Genomic DNA, 24,689 nt, shown 5'->3' with positions numbered 1-24,689 from the left:
CAGCCCTCTGCGCTGCTCTTCTGTGTGCCCCTTAGCCCCGTGTCTGGTCTGGATCTCCTGGACCCATTCCTTCACTGCATTTGACCCATGTCACTGGGAGCTCCTCTTCCTTGTAAGGAGCTGGGGAAGGAGACGGGGCAGCCCCGAGGCCGGGAAGGGAAGAGAGATCTGGTTTTGGCTGTCACTGGACAGAGCAAGCAGGTGCTTGAGGTGCTGGGACCTCATCCCAGAGCCACCGCTGCCTCCCTGCAGCGCCCTGTCTCCTCCTCGCCTCCGGTTGTGCAGAAATCTGGCCCTCACTCAGCCCGGCATTTCAGTTCCAGCCATTACAATGACAAGGGTGATAAGACATTCTTATCACAGTGCTCTGAATTGATTTGAAGCTGAGCCCTTTCCCTGCACTCCTCCTCCTCCTCACAGCTGCTGGAGCAGCAGTCGGTGCTGCAGAGGGACTTGGCAGCAGGGCTTATTGGAGAGCAAAGATGACAGTTTGGGGTTCAGATCCCTCCAGAGATATGTCCCTCCAGCCTAGCAGCTTCAGGCTTATTCTTCCGCTGGAGACAAAGCACAGGACGGGAGCCAGGACGCCTGGGCTCCTTCCTGCCACGCTCCCTGTCCCCAGGCTGCAGGAGGGCGATGCAGCTCTGCATCCCTGGAGGGCACTGTGAGCCTCCATCTGGGGCGACCTGGGCAAAGGACTATGGCCTCCCAGCTGAGGCAGGAGCTTGTTCTCCTCCTTGTGCTCAGGGGGAAGAGAGGAGAAGGTCCCGCTGACCCCTCAAGAGAGACGGGGAGCAGCCTGCAGTCCTGGACCCCAAACCTGGGCTCACTGCACCCTTGTTTTACTCCAGCCCTCCAAAGAGCTGTCACTTTCTGCAGCTCAGTGTGACCTGTCTGCACTCCAGTCTCCTCCGGATCCTGCCCACCCACCCGTGCCTGATGGGGACAGATCCTGCCCTCCCACGCATGGCTGATGGGGACAGATCCTGCCCTCCCACATGTGCCTGATGGGGACAGTGCTCAGGAAGGAGACACTTCCCGCTGGCAGAGCCAGGGGCTCCCAGGCTGGAGTGGGTGTCTGTGAGCCCTGATCACATCACAACAGCCAGCATCCCCCCTGCGTCACCGCAAGCTGTTGTCACGTCTCCTGCGGGAGGCTGGCTGGGTGTCCCTCATGAGGAAGCAGAAACTGCACACAAGTTTCAGTGAGGTTAGGGCTGATTTAGCACAGCTGCCTGGTCTTTCAATCTTTCCCCACAACCACCACCTCCACCATTTACAGAAACTCAGTTCCTGCCGCCATCAGCCTCAGAACTTGGCCAGGTCCCTGCTTGAAGCCGTCCTCAGAGACTCACACCAGCCCAGCCTTCCACCTTTTCGTTTCTCCCTTCTGAGCTCCGGGATGGCCAGCGGGATGCAGTGTGCCCAGGAGGGAAGGCAGAGGACCTGGCAACACAGCTGCCTGCACCGAGGCTGCCCTGGGCAGTCAGCACTGCGGCTCCCCGATTCTTGCGGGTGCCTTGGCTCGAATGCACGTGCCCACTCTTCGCAGAACATCTGCAAAGGCAGAGCAGGACCTCAGGCACTGGTGGGGAAACTGAGGCCCAGGTGGGTTGTGGGCTCGCATGGTTACACAGCAGAGCTGCCGAGAGGACTGAGATGTCCTGGTCTGGAGCTGCCCGAGTAGCCTTGGCCCCTTTAGAAACCTTGAAGCCCCAGTAGCTCTGGCCATGCAGATGTTGCAAGTCCTCTCTTTCCTCCCAGAACCGTCCCTGGGAAGAGCAGAAGCACAAGGCGGTGGCAGGGGAAGCGGCCGAACAATCGGGGCTTGTGCGGAGATGAAGAAAGGCCCTTCTTGTTGGCGGGTGCAGTTGGGGTGAGCCCGGGGGCATCGCAGGATGGCACCCCAGGTACCCCAGCTGTGCCAACTCTGCAGCCCAACAGAGAGGGGGCTGTTGTGGGCACAGCCCCGGCACAGGGTGTCACCGCCTGCCTTGGTGAGCGGGGATGCTCTCTCTTTGTGCCTGCTGGTTTCTGCTCTGCTGACCTGCTTTGCTCCCTCCGCCGGCACCATCCATCAGCTCTGGCAGTCCCGTCAATTCCAGGGCTCTGTAATGCCATTCCCCAAGGGAAAAAAAGCCTTTTTTTTTTTTTTTTTTTTAGGGCAAGAAGTATTTTGCCTCCTTGCAAGCTGCTAGGCTCCCTCTCTCCCTTCCTCAGATACATCTAATGCTCAACACAGCCCAGGGGCAGGGGCAAAGCACGTGCCTGGGCTTTTCATTCAGCCCAGCCTCAGCCTCCCCACTGGCTGCCAGGGGCCCGAAGAGCTGCGGTACCTGAGCAGATGTGCAGCGTCCCCAGGGCAGATGTGCTCCAGATCCCAGCCTGCCCCCGGGCTCTTGCTGTCGCAGGTACCAGGCTGGTGGTGGCAGCCTGACCTGCAGCCTGTAGGTCCGGCGGGCAGGTCCAGAGGGTGAGCAGCCATGCCAAGCTGGCCGGAGCTGGGGGAAATCAGCCTGGCAATGGCCAAACGTGCCCGGCACTATGCACAGCCCTATGCACCTAATCAGGGCTGGCTGCAGCAGCAGCAGCTCAGGGAAGGCGTTATTGCATGTGTCCCACGTCCCACTCACCAGCCTGGCAGGCGGCGGTGGGGACGAGCCAGGGATGCCAGGGCGGCTGCCAGCTGGGTCAGGCTCGGGAGGACACTGCTGCCAGGATGGGGATGGGGCAGGGTGCATTCACACCTCCTCCATCCCCAAAAGCCCTTTTCTGGGAGACTGAAGCACACACTGATTCCAGCAATGCCCCACGCCTGAGTGCCTACCACCAGTCTGCAGCGCTGGAGACCACCTATAGCTGAGCTATAGGAAAAAGTAGGATCCTGTGAGCAGCCGCCTTCTCCTCCTCCCTGCCACAGCCAAGCTGGGCCAGGGTCAGCCCTGCAGTGCTGGGCATCGCCCCAGCTCTCCCCAGCTCCAACCCACTGTCCCGAGGTCCAGATGTGGGGCAGGGACCTGACCATTATTGGGGTTTTCTGCCCCTGCCCCGGCAATCCCACCTCAGCAGCAGAAACATCTGTCTCACCTCTTCGATCAATACTCAGTTCTTAATAGTCCTGACAATTCACAAGAAAACAAGGGCATTAAATGTTAATTATATCTATTTGGATTCAAAAAATTTTATTACTCAAGTTAATTATAGCTGGAGTCGTAAAAAGGTGCAGAGCAAGAGGCGCTGCGGCTCCGTGGGGTGAGCGGGGCTGAGCACCCCCGGCCGTCCCAAGCCATCGGCCGGGCGAGGATGGAGGGACGTACCCACCATGAGCGCAGCCACCCGCCCGGCACACGGCCAGAGCCTGCCGGGGAAGGGGCTGCCACGGGAAGGGGCTGCGCGGGGGCCGTGCCGGCGGGGGCACGCAGAGCTGGAGGCAGGGTCTCGGGGCGCACGGCAGGTACTTGCCTAGCTGTTGTGCTGGCGGGACCTGGCCTGCCCCAGCCTGTGGGCTTCTAATTTACTGCTTTCCTTTTACCGTAAAACTGAAAGGGGAAGGTGCACCCTTTAATCACTGCCTTTGGGGCCCCGCCTGAAACCACACAGAGACCGAGCGAAGGCTAGGAGTTAATGCTCCTTCCGACACCTTTTTATGATTCATGGGCCTGACCTTGAGCCATAAACCGCTCAACCTCCCCGCCACACTGGCAGTATTTACAGCCTGCAGGGGCCACTGCACGCAGTCACCGATGCAGAGCCGCAGCCGCGCACGCCAGCACAGGTACACAGCTGGGGTTGCAACAGGTACACAGCCGGAGATGTGCAGGCTGGGACAGCTACACGGCTGGAGATGCCCACGTGGGTGGGCAGCTGTGGAGGGATCCTAATGTAGCACACAGAGATGGAGATGTACATTTTATACGTGTAGGTGCATAGGGCGCTAACGAATCCATGCTTATGTGCACCCATATGTGCGCGCAGAGGCGTGCACAGGTATACGCGCTAAGATGCCCTCGCCGGGGAGCACCCATGGCTGCACGTGACAAGCACAGTTGCATGCGAGGAGGTGTGCACCCACATGCCCGCTGGCTGGGCTTTGTCCCCGAGCACCAAACCATGGAGGGAGGGTTTCTGCTTCGTGCAGCAGGACGGAGGGACATGGCCCCACAGGGAAGGGGCCAGGTGGAGCTGGCACACCCCAATCCCCCCTCCAAGCATCCTGCAGCGTGGGTCCTGCTCCCTGGCAGGAGCAAAGGGTGCTGACACGCGAACCACCTCGGTGGCACTATGGAAGCAGGTCCCGGCATCAGCGTTTGTCCTGCTGCATCCCACCAGCCAGACAGCCCCAGCTTTTGCTCCACAGGTGAGATCCATAAAAACCTACACTGGTCCATACTGGACCAAGGTGAGGTCTACTGGTTAGAGCAAGGGGTGTCCCTCTGGGTAGGCTCAGACCAGTCATCTCCTTGCTTTATGCCTCAGTTTCCCCACCGCTGCAGCAGGAAAAATAATCCTGACCCATTGTGTTTGCACGGAGTTGGGAGGCCGAGCTCGTTAATGTTTGCGAAGTGGGTTTGGCTTCTGTGATACAGCAAGCCAGAAATGTGAAGGTCATTATTATTAGCAGGATTAAAGCAATTTAACCCAGCAGTGAGGGGGTACAGGTGAATGTAGCAGCCGCGCTCACCAACAAATCGCACACGCATGCAGTCTCAAAATCATGACCAATGCTGTGATTGTGGCTCATTTTAAAAACATTGGGCAGAACTAGAGGGTTGCTGGAGTGCCCTCTGACACTTCTACCCAAAACACACCCTCCCTGAAGGCAGTTGGGACTGAGGTATGCTGTTCCTGGGGACATCCAGAGCCCGTACGGGCTGTCACTGCCCACTCAGCACGTTGTCCAAGTCTCCCGGCACGGGCCCACGTGCATCACTTGCCAGCACAGACGTGCTCACACACAGCCCGCCTGGTCCTCACCGGGACCGGGACCTTCTCCTCTGCCCCCAATGGGGGACCACAGCATCAGGCAACCTATTTAGAACAAAAATCTCCCCCTTTTTTTTTTCTTTTTGAGTTTTAAGGTTGTCAATTTTTTTTTCTTTCCTTACAAAACAAAAGAGGGAAAAAACATCCTTATCTTGGAAAGCAGAGTTCAGGAAAAAGCTACTGGTCTTTTGGACTCACTGAGTCCTCATTGGTAGCCTCGCTTGTCACGGAGAATTTATCAGCCAAACACAGCACTGGTATAATGTGCCTTATAACTAGTGCATAAACAAACTTCAGCATGATAAATGCCCTGCTTTGAAGCCATAAAGTTATTAGCTAGTGGCTGTTAGCTACTGCTTAGCATGGGACATGCTCCTTCCGTTAACCCCTGGATGCCCCGTCCGTGCTCGGAAGCCTGGGGAGATCCCTGGAGGGCACCTCCACGCAGCGGGAAAGCACGGAGGGACCCGGTGGGCAGGGATGCTTCTGCTGGCACTTTGCGCATGTCATACGTGCTGCAAGGAACAGGGCGAAGACTGCGGGAGGGAAATGCGTGTTAGGAACAGGGCTCTGAAGGCTGGCACCCCATCGCTGCCTTATTTGAGACCTTCAGCGGCTCCTCTCCTTCCCTCTGCCCTCCAAGAGGCAAACGCAGAGGGGAGCAGGGCCAGGGCGGTACATGCCCACGGCTCAGACCCTCCCGGGCTGTACCTGTTTCAGAGATGGGCTCAGACGGGGCTGGAGGCAGGCGGTTGCCCCTCCAGTGCCCAGGTCACTTCCTTTAGATGAAGTGCTGCTGAGGATTCTGAAGCAAGAGCCCTAAATTTTTCTGGCAGCAGCCAGGCAGCGAGCTCCAGTGAGGTGTTTAGAGTTCCCTCTGCTGCCTGCAGTGCACGGCTGCCTGCAGCTCTGGAGGAGCACAGCCTCACCGGAGGCTGGGAGATGCTGACAAAACACCCGTCAAGGTCCCCTGGTCCCCCCAAGTCACCTCCTGCTCCCGTCCCATGGTTGGGTGCTGAACCCCGGCAGGGAGCTGGGCGTGCTGGGGATGGCAGCAGGTCTCCGGTGCTCAGCCCAAGGCACAGATGGGGTTACACAGCAGCGTGGCAACTTCTCAGCCATGCAGCCTGGAGGCCCAGAGCCCCAGTGGGAGATGCCGGTGGCCAGGGGCTAACTCCTGTCCCTCTCCCAGTAAAACCATCCCTGCAAGGAGGCAGGAGATGTCTCAGCAGGGCCAGCTGAGGGGCAGCAGGACTCAGGGCTGCCTCAGCGCCTGTTCCTCATTAGAAGCCCGGTGTTGAAGAAACTCGTAATTAGAGCCCTGAGTATTAATTAATCTCCGTGACCCTCCTCTCATTCTCCTTCCCCTGCTCCCACAGCTCAGGAGGTCAGCCTGGATTATTAACACATGCATGCAGAGGATGGCAAGCTCCCTGAGCCCGGTCACATCCCCATGTTCAGAGCAGCCGAAGGTGCTCTGTCCATCCCCACCAGCACGGTGTCCCTTCCCTGCCTCCTCTCCCCCGTGGCCAGGCTTGGTTGGGGACATGTCCCACTCTCTTGGCCACAGTCAGCGCCTTGAGGACAGCACTTGAGTGGGCTGAAACATCCCAAAATGAGCAGAGCTGCTTTTATGCTAATTCTGCCTGTACAATCACTTGCAGCGTGGCTGAGAGCAGACCTGAGCATCCCAGGGGCCGGGTTGAGCCTCGCTGGAGACAGCCTACCCTTGGAGACCTCCCAGCACGATGGAGTGCAGAGCAGCCAGCCCAGCCCAAAACCACCACCGAAAGCTCTTTGAGTACCCCATCTCTGCTCATCCAGATCTCAGCACTGGGGTATGGAGAGGACACAGAGACCTTTTGTGCAGCATGGCCCTCCGTCCCAGGGCTGTCCACGCAGACTTGGCCGCTCAGGGCACGGACACGGCTCCTAGGAATGCCACACTCCCTAGCAAGAAGCTGCCCAGGCACAACTTGAAGACCAACGTGCTGCAGAGAGCTGCCACAGAGCAAGAAAGCAAGATACGAAATAAATCCAAACTTTTCTGACTCCCTGGTAACCACCAACTGCTTCCCTCATCTGATTTTTTCCCCTTTTCTGCTGCAGCAATAAAAAGGGGAAAATCAACATCCAAATGATCTTGTTTATGGCAACTAAATAAGCTGCATGTGCTTAATCCGTTAGAGTTTAATGAATTTACGACTTGCTTTGGAATTTGACAAGGGCTGTAAAAGAGTAATTAACATTTATCAGTGTGTTTTTTACACACACCCCGCCCTCCTCCCGTCTCCCTTCCCTCCTCCTGCCGCCTGTCGCGAAACGGCACTGGGTATCGGGGGGGAATATAAAAGTGATCAATTAATTCTTAATAATCTCAGGGAAAGATTGTAGAGTCGCAGTATGAACTCAGGGAGTGTCAATAAACATGCCAAAGGTTGGTCCCCCCCTTCCTGGCGCTGCTGCGGAGGAATGTGGGCGGCCGGGGAGGGGACGGGGCTGAGGGGGTGGCGCTTTGGTGGAGCAGCCCTGCACCCCTCTCCTTCTCCGTCACACTCCACTGGCCTCCAGAGCAGCTTTCTGTCACCGCCGGCACAGGAGGAGAGCAGGCAGGGGGCTGGTGGCAAGTGGGGTCCCCATCTAACGCAGCAGCGGTGGCGATTTGGAAACGCAACCCCAGTCGCTCCCTGTGCCAGCTGATGGCTCTGTCCTGATAGACCTGAACCTGCTGAGAGTGACCCCAAATCCTCACCACCACGACCACGGGGCAGCCGAACATCTGCCTAGATGGAGAGTGCAGCCAACGGCGCCGGCACCTGCGCCGCCCCCGCTGTCACCTCGCTGTCACTTGGCACAGGCGGCTGCCGCTGTTTCAGCTCTATTAGTCATGAGGGGACATCAGTGCTGACCCCCAAGACAAGCGAAGGGGCTCACACCTCGCTTCTGCCCGGCCCTCCCAGCTGCTGCAGAGCAGGGCTGGAAGCGGGGATGCAGTCTGGGGGCTGGGGGGGACCAGCCCAGGCTCCGTGCCACCAGTCCTGGGGCAGGCTGAACGTCACCTAGGGATCCCGGGGGATTTCTGTGCTGGGAGCCCAGCGTGCCCTGCCCTGGGCCACCTCCCTTGGCAGCCCTGGGGAGCTAAGCCAGAAGGAGCCACAGCCATCACCTTCCCGGTAGGTAGGACATGTCCCCTGCCGCTGTGACCGCAGCATCCTGCCCCAGCAGTGGCCTTCGCAGGCAAGCGTGTGCAGGGGAGCCTGCACGCCCGGGCATCCATGGGGGAAGAGAGGGGTCAGTGCTCCTGGGGGGCAGCAGGCTCCATGGAGGAGACAGAGAAGCATCTGGGCTCGGCTGTGGGGCAGAGGGTCCTGGAGACCCACAAACAAAAGCTCAGGATGATAAATCCTCAGAGGCTTGAGACTGTCCGGGGATCTGCTCTGGACAGAAACAAATTCTCCCTGTCGAACATAATGGCTCGGAAATAAGCAATGAGGCAGGGATGGAGAGGGCTGGACCCAGGGGGTCTGGAAAATCTCCGCCCAGCCCCACACTGAGCACCAGTGGTTTGAGGCCAGCTGGCCGGCACAGGCTGTGGGGTCGGGCAGGGAGCAGAGCCCAGCGGGGAGCGGGGCTGAGCCCCCACACAGGGTGAGGAGGTGAGGGAGGGAGCCTGCAGTGGAGGCCAAATTACTGGAGAGCACCAGCTCCCAACAGCCTCCAAACAAGGGTCTCCAACCTTGGGTAGGCTCCAACATCTACTCCACTCACTAGGCAGCAAGTTTGGTCTCCATTGCACGGGTGGCCCAGCAACATCCATAGCCAGAATTGCTCAGGGACCACTTGCCAGTGCCAGCTGCCCTGCCTCGTGCTCAGAGCGCAGTGCTCCTGCGGCGCTCCGCACTGCCGTCCAGGCTCCACCAGCCCCCCCGCGTGACCTCAGGATCCCTCCTCTGCCACGGAGGAGAGGATGCTGCCGGGCGGTTAGGGGGCAGAGAGGGGGCTGCGCTCCCCCCAGCCTGCACTGGCTCAGCCGCTCCCGTGTCAGCCTGTCTAAACAGCACCTCCTCCTGCCGAGACCTCGCGCTGGGGGTCGGCAGCTCAGCATCTCTGGGATTTGTCACAGTATCGCCTGAATTATCAAAAAGCAGCTTGGACCAGGCGTCCCAAAGGGTTGGGTCAACCAGACCCAACATCATCCAGCTGCCAGGAAAGCAGCCTCTGGGGCTGAGGACACAGATGGGACTCAGGTGACGTGGGCTGGTCCTTCCTTGCCTCACACCAGGCACATGGCTTTCCCCTCCGTGCAAGGCTGGGACCTCCCCGCCCCACCCCGGCGTGCGAGGCAGCGCTCATTAGTGAAGGAGCACGGCTGCGACGGGGTGATGCTTGGCCAACGCTTGCTGCTTTGCAACGGTGCTAATGGATCGGAGACAACCCAGCCATGCCCCCGCCTCGCTCCGCTCGGGCGCTGCTGACGGTCATAACAAAGAGCATTTATCCAGCTGCATTCCCACTTTCTCCCTCTTTCCATTTCCCTTTTCTGTTGCTCAGGTGTGACAATTTTAATACCCATAAATAATAAGGTGGATGGTAACCATAACAGTACGTGCAGCCCTGTGTCGGCTTTTCTCCGTCTGCGGGAGACCTTGGGTCACACTTCAGGTGGCAGAAGGGTTAGAAGGAGTTAACGGGAGACTCCCAGGTCCCCTAAACATCTTGCCCACGGTCTTAAGCCTATAAGCAGTGGAGCTAAAGATGATTTTAAGCCACGATTATAAGAAATCTATTGATCTTTTGGACTCTATAATGACAGATTAACCATTTTAATAAAACACCTATTAATCATGCATTAACCCTTCTCAGCTATTTGTACATTGAATATCAAATTGACAAGGGCACTGGGATTTCTAGGAGGCTTTTTGGAGGGGGAGGGAGGGGAGGTTTCTTTGGATAACAACAACAACAAGAAGAAAATAATGCAAACTTACAGAGGGGGAGAGTTAAAATCATACGATGAGTGGCAGTTGCAGACGCCTGGGGCCCTCTTTGGTTGTCGCTTCTATCTGGCAATCAATTGACAAGAAATTGAGATTATGAAACATTGTGCCTGTGATCAAAGGAGGCGGGCATCCTTTCCCCATCCGAGGCCAAATCTCTACTCCCCCATGGGAACCAACATCAGCGAACATCAGCAATTTGGCCTTTGGCAGGTACGAGACGATGCCAACACAAATTTTATCATGAACATGTCCACCAGCCCCACGGGTCTTCATGGCAAACTCTGAGCAAGGACGTAACATCCTAAAGGTGGATCCTACCGGAGCATCTAGATGCTCACGATTGGTTTTTTTTTTTGGAGAGACTTGGTTCTGAGAGCGAGTCATCCAGAGAGGCAGAGGAAAAAGAAAGGGAAATGAGGAAAGCAATCAGCCCACCAGCTCAGGACAGCCGGGAACGGGCACAGGCTGCTCACCCCCTCTCCCTGCCCACCCTTGAAATCCACAGCATCGGCGTGGGATGGTCCGGCTTGGGGACCCAGACTGGCACAGCCCTGGGGCCTCTTGTGTAAGTGCTGGGGAGGGGGAAGGCACCGCTTCCTCCTGCCCCGGCCGTTGCAGCCTCAGAAACCACCAAGTCCCCGGTGCATTAGGAACTGCCTGGAGGCCGGAGCTTCCTGCAGGTGCCCCGCACTCATGAATCACACCTTGTCAGGGCTCGGGGTGCCCAACGGCCGGGCGACCGCTGAAATGCCCAGGGGACCCCTGCCCGGGGATGCACCTGCCTCCCCACCACGCCATCCCGGCCAGGCGAGGGTTAAGCAGGCATTAATCACACTGTTTGAGAGACATTTCAAAGCCTCTTCCAAATATTATAAAAAATGTCTTTAATCATCTAATAGCGCGAACTCCGTTCATGATGGATGGAGAGAAGTCGCCTCTCTCCTCCTGATCCTAACAGATGAGGCTGAAGAGCTGCTGCTCTGGGGGGGGGGGGGAAGTTGGGGAGGGGGCTGGGGGAAGAGAAGGACATTTCTCAACCTCCCACCAGAGCAGTTATAAATATGAGGTCATACAGCAAGAGATGATAACGCATTAAGGGCTCTTGAGATATTAGTCTGTCAGCCTCGTTAGACACAGCCTATTTGGGGCTGACTGCATAATTAGAGGCTGGGGTACCCATAACTCATTGGTGTTTATATGGTAGGAAGGGGCTACACTCGCCATCACCCTCAGCACTCTGAGAAGTCATCTTCAGCAGGCATCAAATCCCACTCCCCGCTGCAAAAATAATCCTCCTCTCCCCAGGAACAACTGCTCCCGCTCCCCACCTCCTGCCCTTCCCGCAGCCTGGAGCCCACTGCGTGCTCGGTGCACCCACCCTCGCCTCTCCCCTCCCCTGCAGACGGGGAACGGGGTTACGGCTTGGCCAAGATGCCCCGAGGTAGTTTGTGACCAAGCAGAGAGTTCCTGGCTCCCAGTCCCCTGCCCATGGGACGACTTGCTGGGGAACAGCCCCTGTTCTGCTCTGCAAGGGACTGCATCCCCTGAGCACCCCCAGGCAGCCTCCAGAGCAGGTTTGGCCTTCCTATGCCCTTCTGCCTTCCCAGGGAATAAGCTCCAAGTTGGGCTGGAAACACCTCGGGGAGGTGGATATTCTTGAACAAAGATGATTCTGGGGAAGCCTGAACTGAAATGAGTCCAAGGAAAGGCAAAAGCGTGCAAGCACCCCAGGACAGCTTGTCACTCCTGCCCTGCTGTGAGCATCCCCTGCTCCTGACCTGCTGTCCCTCACCTGCAATGTGCACCAGGGACCCCTTTCCAGCCCAGGGTGCTGCCCTGCCTGGGCAATCGTCAAGAGACAGGACAGAACCCCCCAGTGCTGCTGCCCCCAGCCTTCTGGGCACCGCTGGTCTGCCCCAGGGGCTTGGGGGGCACCGAGTGCGGGGCAGCTGGGGACCCCATGCTTGGTGAGGAAGCTGGCGAGGAGCTGGGTGTTCCATGGCCCCTCCGCTTTCTCTTCTCGGTTCTGCCTGAGCTGCCTGAGCCAAGTTCTGCGAGTACCGACACGGAAGGGCACTTCCCAGCCGAGCCAGCCAAAAAATTGAACAAGTGAAACAGGGAAGGGGAGCGTTTCCCTTCTGCAACCGTGAAGAGTGAGGGCACCGCAAGAGCTGGCTCCTGCTCGGAAGGGAACAGAGAGGGAGCAGTGAGCAGGGGGAGGCAGGCGAAAGCCAAACCGAGCCCTGTGCACCCAGCGGAGCCGGCTTTGCAGCCCGAGCCCTCCCAGCAGCGTGTCCCTGTAACTCCTCTTGCCCTGTGGCAGGTGGGAAAGTGAAGGCACCGGGAAGGGCAGGGACATCAACATGAGAAACAAGAGCCTGTGCTGCAGGGACTGCCCTGACACTGCCAAAGTCCCCAGCATGACCGCCCAGTTCCTCACCCCCGCTCCCTGCTCACCCGCCGCAGCCGGGGAGGGGGCAAGGGGTCCGCAGAGGAGGGGGCAACCCCATGGCTTCCCAGGCTGAGGTAGGATAATGAATCCTGATGGGGGAAGTGACCTTTTCCAAATGCCACATGTCATTGGATTTTATATCACACCAGGACAATGTGCCATGGGTATTAAAATCGTTTTTCCAATAGAAGCGTGTGTGTGTGTATGTGTGTGTCAGAGAGAGATGTGAGAAAAATAAAATTAAGACATGAAAATTAGGCTGCCTCTAAACGTGGCCTTTAGAAAAGACTTAGGTCCTCACAGAGCAGGACTGACAGAGAAGATCCATGCCCTTTGCTCCCGAAATCACGGATTATTTTGTCAAGGGAATATGACTTGTCCAAACCCCATGACAGAACTAGGGAAAAAAAGCTCAGGAGTCCTGATCCCCATTTCTAAAGTCCTGCAAAGACTTTCACCTCTACAGTGTCCCCTCTGCCATGGAGGGACACCTCCAGGGCTGCTCTGCCCATATGTACAGATACGTATGGAGCACAGATCACCTTGCACGTGTGCTCCTGGACGCCCACGGGTGTTAGTCTGGGCTGTGCACGTGGAGAAAGCAAAGTCCTACCTGACAGCCAACGCCAAGTTACTTGGCCTCACCTGGGCTCCAGAGCAGCCCGGATCCCTGTGGGCCAGCCCAGAGATGCACGTGGAGCATCCATGGAGTTATCCATACGCATGGGTACGGACACCCGCCATGTGTGCCAGGATACATTCCCATGTGAAAACACAATGTAAAAAGGGAGACGCTGGAAGCCAAATTCACTTGAACTCCAGCCTGTTCCCTCAATCTGCAGGGCAATTGTCCGGCTGAAATAACAACGCTGGGACAAAAAAAAAAAAAAAAAAAGGGGGACAAGCTGTGTTTGTTTATTCAGCTTCTTTCTCCCCCTCTCCTCTCGACAATGCCCTGACACTGTGTCCTGCTGCGCCAGGGCTGCAACCCCAACGGGCTAAATTTATCCCAGCTGGAGCCCTGTTTACAAGCCTTGTCCTGTTTACAGCGTGGTCCATCCTGCCCAGGACCAGGCAGTGGCCATCCCCGGGGTGGACAGTCTGTGCCTCACCTTCCTCAGCCTCTGCCGTGCCCAGGCTGCCCGTATGTCCCTGGGAAGATGCCCAACGCTCCGCACTCCCCGTGTGTTTGCACGCAGGGCAGCTTGTGGCACCCTGCCTATCCGGGAGGTGACGGGGAGATGTGGGCTTGCATGGGCTGCTGCTTGCCCAGCATGGCTCAGTGGTGGCTCAGGTGGCCAGAGCCTCCATCAGTGCTGGCTGGTGGCACACCATCACCCAGGAAAACGTTGACTGCAAGCTCAGGAATGAAAAAACAGCCAGGGATAACAATGTTCCACCATGAAAGCATTAATGGAGCTGCACCTCTCATGCAACCATGCGTGGGTGCTCTGCTCCCCATACCTCGCAGTGGAGGACTGCAGGTTTGGGCTGTCACGTACCCATCCTTGTCTCCCTGATGGGCTCACAGCGGCTGGGAGGACAGAGCTGGCAGGAGCTCAGCTCCCTCTTCCTGGTGACAGAACTGGATGTCACAGCAGGGGTCTGAACGGTTGAGCCTGGTCAGGCCCGATGGGTTGATGGTGTTGTGAACAGACATTAAAATGCTGGGGACGTGGTGGCGGAGTGCTCCACCCTCACACCCCTCCCACACCGATTCCCATCTCTGGTGGGATGCACTGGCCGTGGTCTGCCGGGGAGCAATGGGGGCTCACCTGGCCACCCTCCAGCATGGGGGTCTCCTGCAGTCCCAAGCTGCCTCACCTGCAGGAGCTGCCTTCAGCAGGGCTCAGTTGGCAACATCCGGGCTCTTATTTGCTGTTTAATGAGTCTCAGCTAATGAATCCCAATGCACAAAAGCTTTTCATTAACCCTTTGGCTTGCTGTCAGCACTGCCCACCAGTGCGCAGAGGCTGAGAATCACAAGAGTGAATTCAGAGGTGACTGCAAACCCTCACCTATGAGCCTGCGTGCTACCTCATGCCCTGCCACCCTTTCCCTGCCCGTGCCCGGTCTCAGAGACTGCAGAGGGGACACCAGCACCCCGTGGACGTGAAACAAAGCAGCCGGTCCTTTGCTCCCGCAGTCTCCCTTGTCAGGGGCAGCTAACAGAGGTTCACCTTCATCCCCGGTGGCAGGGCCATTGCTCAGCGGTGATGGATCCCTCTTTGCACCTGCTCACGGCTGCAAGTACTTAGGCTTAATGAGTGAGCAACCTCCCGCCATGCTGACGATGCAGCCCTCTTCCACATGGTCCTGGTGCAAACCACTGCCTGCTCTCGCCGGGAAGCCTCCTGCTTGAAACCAAGAGCTCTGGATCACATCCCGTGGGAAGGGATGCCTCATGTGCACAGGGAGGGGAAAGAAGGATCTCACAGAGAGACCCTGACCTGCATTCAGCTCCCAAACTGGATGAGGGGCTCAAATCTCTGTGCCCAACAGAGAAGGAAGGGTCCAAGAGCAGCTGAGTCTGGACCAAGGCTCCAGCTGCTGTGCGAGGTCCCTGGCTGCAGGTACAGGAGCAGAAGAGAGAGCTATGAAGACTTTCCTGTTGCTCAAGTGTTTTGGAGACAAGCAGCCTGTCCAGAGTGATGTACTGTCATGGTGCACCAGAGTAGTGTCCATCTTCCAAAACACCTCATCCCTCACTGCTCACACCTACCGCACTTCTCACTACTGGCCCAATTTTGGGTCTGTTTGTACCCTGGGCGGAGGGAAGCCTTTCTGGACCGCGTGCCCCAGATCGCACTACCTGATGAAGCAGAAGCTCCAGGGAGAGCAGAAGAGAGGTTGTCCAACCAGCCCAGCTCCTTGTCCAGAGTTTTGGAGACAGTATGTACCTGATTGTGGGTGGGGGTGAATTTGAGTGTAAAGGCTTGTCTGCACAAAGTACTGCTCCCGAGAACTGCCCCCCCCCAAGCATTTCTTATTCCAAAAATAATAGCTTGCTCAAGCTCACCAAACCCCCTGTGACTCTGAAATATAAACGGAGCTTTTGGGGCATACTTCACCAGTCCGAAAATCACCTCCAGCCTTCATTCACATTCGCTTCCAGGTACAGGCAGGAGATAAAGGGAAGGGCTAATGGAGCAGCACATCCGCGCACAAACATGTACGTGGGTGCTCCTCACACGTGCGGCTCCTCATCTCCGGAAGAAGATCTTCTCGTCAGGAAGTCATGGCCCTGATTACTTTGTCTTCCACGTTTAAGAACATCCCTAACTGCTCCTTGGATAGCTCAATTAGTAAAGTGAATATATTATATAAAGTCTAAAAGATTAAACTATCATAGGCAGCCCATAATTTCATGAAGAAGTCAGGGGAGCATATCCCTCTTATTAACTCTATAACAAATGTGATGAAAATGTTCAAATAGAATGTTAATGCAATGTTACGTGTAATTTTCCCAGGCGATTTTCTGCTGAAATATTTCTTTATTAATAGTAATTGAGGGTATAAATTATGAATGAGACGATTTTCTCCTTTCACTGGGAAAGACGTACTAATGGCAATAATTCTTTATAATAATTTTTTGGGGGGAGAATGGGGAGGGAGCTGGGGTGAGGGGTTTAAAGAAAAAAAAAACCTTTAAAGGGATTGCAAAATATATAGACTAGCAGCGCATGTTTTATTGCAGGGCGCTGTATTTTATATCCGTGTGCTGGGCATCAGTCCTGTGCAGGTTTGTACTGCGTGTGCACTGCGAGGTTCAGGCTTCTGGCGAAGGCGATTTCCTTGTACCTTCTCTATTCTGCACGTGTGTAAAGCATTGCATCAAGCAAGGGGAGGATGAGAGCATCGATGCTGTGGGTCTGCAAATTCAGGACTTCCCTGTGACAGGGAAAGAGGGCAGTAACCACACTTTTGGTTAGCAGGTGGGTACTCAAGGATGAGCAGGTCAGTGGTACGGGCTCTTGCCAATTTAGTGCAGACTCTGACACCTTTCCACGCCCTCACCACAACCCAAAGCACTTCTTTGTGCTCGTGTTGGCTTTTTTGGGGGGGTTTGTTTTACCAGCAATGCAGCCTGCTGATCCCGACCCCCAGCATCTCCACTCAGGGAAATGCACGCAGAGAGTGAGGCTTGGTCCTGCAGCCACTGAACCTCGCACAGCCTCGAAGCGAAGGGGAGAGGGTCTGGGGGCTACGCTGGCTCCCAAATGTGTGTGGTGTGTGTTGTGTCCCCCTGCCCCTTTTCGTGGGACACGGCATGGGGACAGGCACACGTTCGGCCACGGACAGGCAGCACCGAGCAGCACAGCTGCTCGCGGGGAAACAAAAAGTCCTTTTTGTGATGCCAGAATGAAAGAGGCGTTTTACAAGGATTTCAGAGCTTGCTCTCCTTCAGGTTTGTATGGGGTTTTTTGACAGACCAAATGACTTCAAAATTTTTCCACTCAATTAAAAAAAAATGCCGGTTTGAGTGCAGTTCTCAGCCCCTTCTTCCTGCACACATGTTTCTTCTCAAAGAAAGATAAAGGGGAAAGAAAAGATGGTATCCCTTAAATTTTCATTACATTTCAATCAGCTGAAAAAAAACATCTGAATGGTTTAAAACTTTTATACTAAAGAACCCACTTTCCCCCCTATTTTATTTAAAACTTTTCCCAGGAAGGAAACTTTTTGAACAAGCTCTAGTCTACAACAAGCGTAGGAAGAAAAACCTCCTGACCCCAGACCTTTGTCGTACAAACTAAAGAGCATCCCGATAGCTGCTTAAACAAGCTAAAAAGCACCTCTGGTAACGGCTTGCACCGAGGTACCCAGCAAGGGGCAGAGGTTTCGGACACCCGTGCCCCCCGCGTAAGAGCTTTGCTCTTCCTCAGGGGCAGCTTACATCCCCCATTTCCACCGGAGGATCCCCCCTGCTCGGGCTCTCCCTGAGCTCCCTGCTGGGCTGGAAGAGGAGGCAGAGCTGGTCCTTCTGCCAGCAGCCGGGCTGTGCTGCCCCGTCTCTCTCCTTCTCTGGAGGCACTGAACCTCAGGCCCTGCCCGCGGCTTACGCCGCACCGGCAGGCTGCGCGAGACGCTGCAGAAAAGCTGACAAAATCAGCGTGATCCGTCACCGACCCTCCTCAAAATTAGGTTAATAATTTATGATGTTAAATGGGACAGTTAATAGCTGGGCCAGATGATTCCTCGGCTAATCTAGAGCACGGGCTGAGCTGCAACGAGTCCTCTGAGAGTTCATTACACTCCCCAGCCCTCGGCGCTCGTGCTTTTGGCTCTGCCGATACCTACGGGAGGCTGTGGCTGGTGCCGCTGGCAACGCGCCTAAGACTTGCCCCTCATCAATTAAGAGAAATAAGGAAATCGACAGGAAAATTAATTTCCAAAGAGACAATGCCTCTGACACCTGCACTGCCCTCGGAAAGCCGGGGGGTTATCTGAGAAGCCGCCTGCCTGGGAAGGAGGTTGTGTCTGCCTTCTTGCTGAGCGAGGTCAGGCTGCTTTGCTCGGGGCTGGGAGAGCAGGGAGGGCTGTAAGCGACTGAACAGAGGATGCTTTTGCTCCTGGGTGAGCCCCAAGCAGGCTTCTTATGGGAGGCGTGCTCAGCCGCATTTGGGAGGAGATGTAACACCCGTCCCTGCTGCTTAAAATCCCCCAACATCCGCTCCCCAGCACAGGGCAGCTCACCGGCAGCAAGGATTTACACCCTGACCACGCACATTCCCAAAGAAACCTTGGAGGTGAAGGGTCGGAATGAGAAGGTCCAGCAGGTCTTTTCCATCAAGGAGACAGCAGGGTCGGCTGCCCAGGGATGAGGCGCTGCCCCAGTGCTCCCCGGGGCCAGCACTTGTCCCAGAGCGTGGCAGCGGGTGGATCTTCAGCCACTTGCCTGTCTATCTCTTTAACCTCCCCGATTCTTGTCCCACCCTCTCACCTGCAGATCAGATCGAGCCTGGCCACAGAAACCAAGTGTGGGACATAACAGCCTCCCCTCCTCCAGACCGCAGCCCCTCTCCGTGCCCTGGGCCCTCCTGTTCCCCCTGCCCTTTCTGCTTCCTCCTGGGTCCCAGCAGCCTTCCCAGGGTGCAGGGCTGGCTTGGGAAATGCAAGGAATTACCTAGAGCACATCTCGTCTGTGTGATAGAGGCTTTCCATCCCTACCCAGTGCAAACAGACCAACTGAAGTTCATGGCACTTGGAGGCAACAGAGACCCTCTGGCACTGACGGCACGTGAGTCCCGCTCTGCCCATCCCGCCTCGCTTCTCTCTGCAAAGGCCTGATCCTGCAAGGCAGATCTGAAATCCTTCGCTTTGCACCGGGGGCTCAGTACTGAGAAGTGCTCAGCCTTGCAGGACCGAACCTCAGGGCAGGATTTCTGCAGAAAGCTTGCTGGCTCTGGGACCAGACTCCAGCGAAACAGAAAGCAGGCAGAGACCCACCTCACTGATCCCAACTGCACGTGGAGGCAGAAATCAACTTCTTTGCTCCAGCATCTCACTGGGGGATGCTGCAAAGCAGTGCCAGCCTTAGGCAAACCTGGAACAGGGTGTCACGGTTGCTCTCCTCTTCAGAACAGCCTGTGATGAGTACCCTGAAGTATGCTCCTGAGAGCTTTAATCTATTTTACAAATGGAAAAACTAAACCACCCCAAGTCTGTGTGACCACCCCAACAACTGCAGCAATACTGGGTGAAGGGAGTAATTTCTCTATCAGCCTAGGGTTCCCTGTCCCAGGGTGTCCAAGCCCTGCCCTTAGTGAGAGATTGAGACAGACCCATTGGGCTAAAAAGTGACCGTTTGGGCTACCAAGCGCAGGCTGCTGTGGCCAGATGTGCCCTGATGACTCGTGCAGATGTTGGCCCTGCAGCGCGTCTGGGCAGTAATTCCCCTTCTCCTTTCCACATTCCTGCTCTGCCAAATTCAAACCATGCGCAGTGTGGGGGGATTACCTGCAATTACAGCTTTCACACATCGGGGCCGGTTTCACGCGGCTGGGGAGGGGGGGAGAGCGGCGAGAGGTAAGGGCATCCATATGGTGGGCTTCTGCGGCCATTCCCCCTGCCTGCGTTAGAGGCAGCCGGTGCTGTCTCACCCCTCCAGCCCTCTTCCCTCCCCTGAACCCGCTCCCAGGTGGGAAGACCAGGAGGGACCTGTGGAGGCAGAGGGGAGTCCCAGCCTGGGGCCGGTGGCACAGCCGGTTTTCCTTCCAGCTTCTGCCCAAGTGCGTACAGGAGAGATGACAATTAGGGGGACAACAAATGAGGCTGCCAGCCCCTGGGGGGGGACATGTGCAGTAACTTGAGGCTGAAGCGGAAATAGCTCTGGTCGACCCACTTAGAAAATCATCATTACTGTAGAATTTATGGCTGACATGAGCTTGTCTGATAGATATGGCTATTTAAAGGCAGCCAAAGCCTCCATTTATAACAATGTGAGGGAAGGGGGGTGGAGGGAGCTGGGGCAGGTTTGAAGATCAAAGGGGCACCTGGGAAAGGAGAGGGAACCATGTCAGCTTCGGTGGTGGTGGGGGGCGAAGGGACAGTGGCTTCAGCTAGGGCAAGGGCTGGCGTGGCGGGACAAGGGGGGCTGTGCCCTGCAGGAGGGGAGCAGCCCTGTGCCGTGGGTCTGCCATCGCCGGACCCCTGGGACTGCAGCATCCTCCATGGCCCCCACAGCTGCTCCTGCCCTCGGGGCTGACAAAGTGCCAACACCGGGTACAGGCTGTCCCAGGCCCCTGGCACACAGGATTTGGCACCATCCAGGCAGGATTTGGCACCTTCTGGATTCGGCACCATCCAGGCAGTGGTAGGCACAGACGCCATCGCCCACTCAGGATGTGCTGCAGTATTTGCCAGGAGTGTGCTTTTAATTAGATGTGAAGGAGAAAGCAATTGCTGAGGCTGGGAAAGAAAAAAAAGCAGTGGCAGGTTTGGAGGACAACAAGCTAACACCTGCCAGGTTCAGATGTTCCTTTTTCCTTAACTTGAAGGACAGACAATGACTCCTGGGAATGATGGGCCATTGCTGTACCCAGCCCCTTAGCCATCCTCCTTGTCTGTGCATCCCTCGGGGCTTTACAAAGAGGATAGTGCAACCACTCAGCCGATTGTTAGGGGAGCACCTCGCCCCAACAGCAAAGCCAGGAAAAGATCCACTTGCCAATTCCTTCAGCCAGGATGTCTCTCCTGGCGAACCTTCATCTCTGATCAAACAGAAATGCTTCAAGTGTGCTGGAGGCTGGACCCCGGGGACGCCCAGCCTGGCTGGAGACACACGGCACGTCCCAGCACGTCCCTGCACCACGGTTCCCTATGGATGCGTGAGGGAATGCTGCACCCAGCGGTGAGCAAGCTGGAAACAAGCATGGAGGTACGGATGGGCTCTCCACCAAGGCGCTCCCGGAGGGCTGAGGGATGCAGAGCAGCAGGTTGCAGGGCAGCACTTCATGCCATCCAGAGCAGGGAGCAGTCTCCAGAGGGCACCCTGCCTAGGGACGGCACGGAGCCAGTCACTGGCGTCCCCGTCCCGGGCTCTCCTCCCCAATCTGGCTGCTCCCTGTCCTTTGGGGATGGCGGCGGCTCCTCACCTGATTGAATTTCCAGGCCATCACTCGCTCTCCCTGCAGCTGCGAGGCACGATCGCCCTCCCGGCAACCCCACGCTCACCCCGCGGAAGGAGGGGCTAATTCAGTTAGCCCAGTGGCATTAGCTGCCGTGAAGAATAACCCGCCAACAAGGGCCTGCGAGCCTGACACAATATTAAAGACCCCACTGCCCTCACTTGGGGCAGATTAAGCTGGGCTCATTGCTTTAATGCTGCACTCCTTGGCCGGGCTCCCTCCAAGGCTCTGCACCTTAACTGTATTACCCCAGCACCGATGTGCTTGACCTGCCGATATTGCTCCCGCTGATAATTCACCTCCCAAGAAACTTTGCCTTTTTGACCTCCTGCCAGAGCAAGCTCTAACCCCACGGAGCAGGGCTACCCCCGCATCCCACCGCCCATGGGGGCTGCCAGCCGCTGCCCTCTGCTCCCCGCTCGCCTTCCCTCAGCACCGTCCCCTGCATCCCATCCTTCCAGGGGCCTCAGGGTGCCTTCTTCTGCCAACCTTGGGCAACCTGCCTCTGTGAATGGGTCACTTTGGTGATCCCAGGATCCTGGTCATTATCAATGACTGCGTTGACACGCACAGTGAACATATAGCCATGGGATGGGTGTGTGTATGTGAGCAGAGGATGGAGACTGTTATTTACAGCGCCAAGGTTGTCCGGGGACATCCTGGCTCACTAACTTTATCTGGGGTACCAAGGCTCTCCCAGAATAACATCTCAGTAGCAACATGTAGTGATGCACAGAGGGAGCATCAGGTCCCTCCCATTCCCAGGGATACAGATGTCTCATCTCACCCAGGGAAACAATCAGAAAAAGCACCCAAATACCAGCCCAGGGGGAGCCTGGGCTCCAAGGGAAACTCAACAGAGCGGTGCGGGAGCAAGAAACAGAGTTATCCGACAAGCACAGGCAGTGCCAACATCATGTTGGCCCAGCAGCAGTCACTACCTCCTCTCACCCACACACTGTCAGCAGCTGTCCTGGTTCCACCCTGCTTCATCTCATGGCCTGAGAGCAATATGAGGACCAGTCCTTGAGACGCTGTCTGCTCGGGCTGCTGACTCACACAGCCTTGCTTTTCATAGGAAACATCAACGCTGCAGAATCACTTTCCTGCTTGGTCAAAACCAGAGGGCCAGTTTATCCTACAAGACTCCAGAATGAAGTTTTCAAACATGGGAAAGTCACTTTTTCTGAGCAAGAAGTAACAGTCTGACTTAGCCAACCTATTCACTTCTGCCCTTCTCACCAGAAAACAAAAATAATCTACGCTAATCTTTTCCTCTTACTTTTATTGTTGGCCAGACTAGATATTTTTACTGAAAGGAGTTTGAGCACCCCTGCTGCCCGCACTGCCAGGTTGCTGCAGGCTGACAGCTCCATCCTGCATCCTCAGAAAGGAGCGGGTTTCAACAGAGAGTTATAATTCCAGCTCCAGACCTAGAACAAGGCATCTACTTCCCACATCTGCTCCCCTGCCTTTGCACGGGTGATATTTATACTTGCCTTGTGCAGTTATCGCTTGGGTAGCATATATGAGGTTGGAAAACTAGTTATGTATGTTTACATAACTCATGTATATGAGTTATGTAAAAGTATCTCTTCCTGCAAAGCTTGTGCTGCCTATGAAGAGCCTGCACGTTGCTCTTCTAGGGACCAAGCACTGCTCACAAGGAACAAGCCCTCATTTCGGACACATTTTGCTTCCTTATTTTCTGATTTCACTATTCAAAGGTGTGTTTCCTTTTTTTATAAGAAACAAAACTAGAAAAGGGAACGAACCTAAACTTCTGCCCAAAGCTCAGACCACAAGTCTTGGGGTTTTTCTTAATATTAAAAGACTTGGTGAAGCTGTGTTTGATCTGCGCTCCTGGCGCAGGAAGCAGAGCACCCACACGAAAGGGGTGTCGCGGAGCAGTTGTGAAGCTGTGTGGTTTGGCAGCTGTCAGGACAGAGAGGGTCTATTTTGGGCTTTGCCATCAACCCAAAGTGTGATCCTGGGGAAGGGACTGCACTTCTCCCTGTCCCTGATCCCCTCTGCCCTCCTCTGGGTGCACGGGGGCATCAGTAGGTGCCGGAATTTGCTGCCGCCTCTTACCTGGGGCAGAAGGAGCTCCCACCTTTGCACCATGAAACACTCACCACCTGGCAAAATCCCATGCAGTCTCACATACTGAATTTGCTGGCTGGATCAGTGCTCCAGAGACTGTGCTTGTCCCCAGGGGTCAGCCCAGAGCCTGGCCAGACCTGGGACCTGTCCTAGCCTGATGTAATGCCCACGCTGAGCCAAACCAGAGGCAGAAATTTTCAAGCATCTCACTGCTCACAAATTAAGCCTACAGACAGGAGCAGAGCTGGGATGTGTAACTACACAGGAAACACTTATTCCTTCTACTGTATTCCTGGAAAGGATCCCGTTGGCTGCTTGCACATATATTGCCGACCAGGGACTCAATCCTGCTCCCCCTTATGCCGGGCGTGACGCGGCTGAGGGCAGGGGACATCTGCACTGCTGGAAGCAGGAGCAGACCCTGCCCTTGGTGTGCAGCCAAACGGGTCGGAAACAGGGAAGGGTGTATGGCTTTTACGAGTCTTTCTTAAAAAAGATAGACAGTGTCAGGGTAGAGTCAGACCCCAAATTTAGTCTTGGGCAAAGCAACAGGAACCATTCCCCATTTTGCAGTTAGCACGCTTGGGAGGCGAATGGAAAATGGTCGATGTGAACACTTTTTCCTAATGGAGTTTATTTATCTAAGTGCAACGCCTTAGTGCTGAGGCAGCTGTCCTGCCGTGGGACCTGAGCTAACCTCACACCACTGTGCCCGTCTCCAGCTCCAGCACCATCCCTGTGCCGTGCTCCTCTGCCGATGGGCAGCCCCTGCGGCACCGGCAGCCCACAGCATCCCCTCTGCTTTTCCACCCACTGGTCCAGAAAGCGACTGGCCAAGCCAGTAACATCTGCACGAAGGGGAGCCACCTGTCCCATCGTGGAGACAGGGAGCACCTACAGCACCACCAAGCAGGTGACATGGGACACTGGGCCTTCTGCTTCTCACCCTTCTGACGTGACCCCTCCTGTTAGGGGGAGATTTAAGGTGCTCTTATATCTCCCTGCTGTAAATGGCCTCATAAAAGTGACAGAAAGACGTTCATATGGATGCTTGTTAAAATTTTATTACTAATCACCACCAAAGTTAGCTGCTATATTTAACCCAGACTGGGGGAAAGAGGGGAGGGGGCACTGCCTGGGCAGAATGGAGAAATCAAGATCAGAAAGCGAAGGGAGGACAGGGTGACAAGTGGCCCTGACGCAGCTCACGGACACAGGCAGGGGCCTGCTGGAGCAATGGCAAATAAAACCCCCAGATCGTTCAGCCTCTGCTTGTCAGCAGCAGCCACAACCCTCCTACAAGCACTAACCCAAGAGCAGGGTGGGCTTGTGGTGGAGCACGAGGCTACAGATCAAAGAGACCTCAGCTGAACTCCCATCTCAGTCGCAGCCTCCTCAAGCAGCCCTGGGCTCTTCCCTGCGTGGAAGCTCCTCCTGCGCAAAGCGGATGAGAATGGAGATTTAACAAGACAGCCAGCTCTCCAGGCTGGGGAAGTCTTTCAGCAGCGTGCGAGCACCTGG

The 24,689-nt window shown here is 56.0% G+C and overlaps 1 protein-coding gene across 5 annotated transcripts in view; it reads right to left on the bottom strand.

Moving 5' to 3' along the window:
* Positions 1-24,689, bottom strand: part of RNF220 (ring finger protein 220) — a 232,365-nt gene that overhangs the window by 127,707 nt on the left and 79,969 nt on the right. For 3 of the 5 annotated variants that reach the window (XM_054833994.1, XM_054833997.1, XM_054833993.1), the window contains exon 3: positions 9,972-10,046. The exons of the other annotated variants lie outside the window; for them this stretch is intronic. In XM_054833994.1, the coding sequence (XP_054689969.1) occupies positions 9,972-10,046 (75 nt within the window). The remainder of the gene's footprint in view (positions 1-9,971; positions 10,047-24,689) is intronic. 5 annotated transcript variants of the gene reach the window in all.

Source organism: Grus americana, chromosome 8 (genome assembly GCF_028858705.1).
Source record: "Grus americana isolate bGruAme1 chromosome 8, bGruAme1.mat, whole genome shotgun sequence".
NCBI lineage: Eukaryota > Metazoa > Chordata > Aves > Gruiformes > Gruidae > Grus > Grus americana.
The sequence above is the reverse complement of the archived record's forward strand: the minus strand, read 5'-3'. Positions and strand labels throughout refer to the sequence as shown.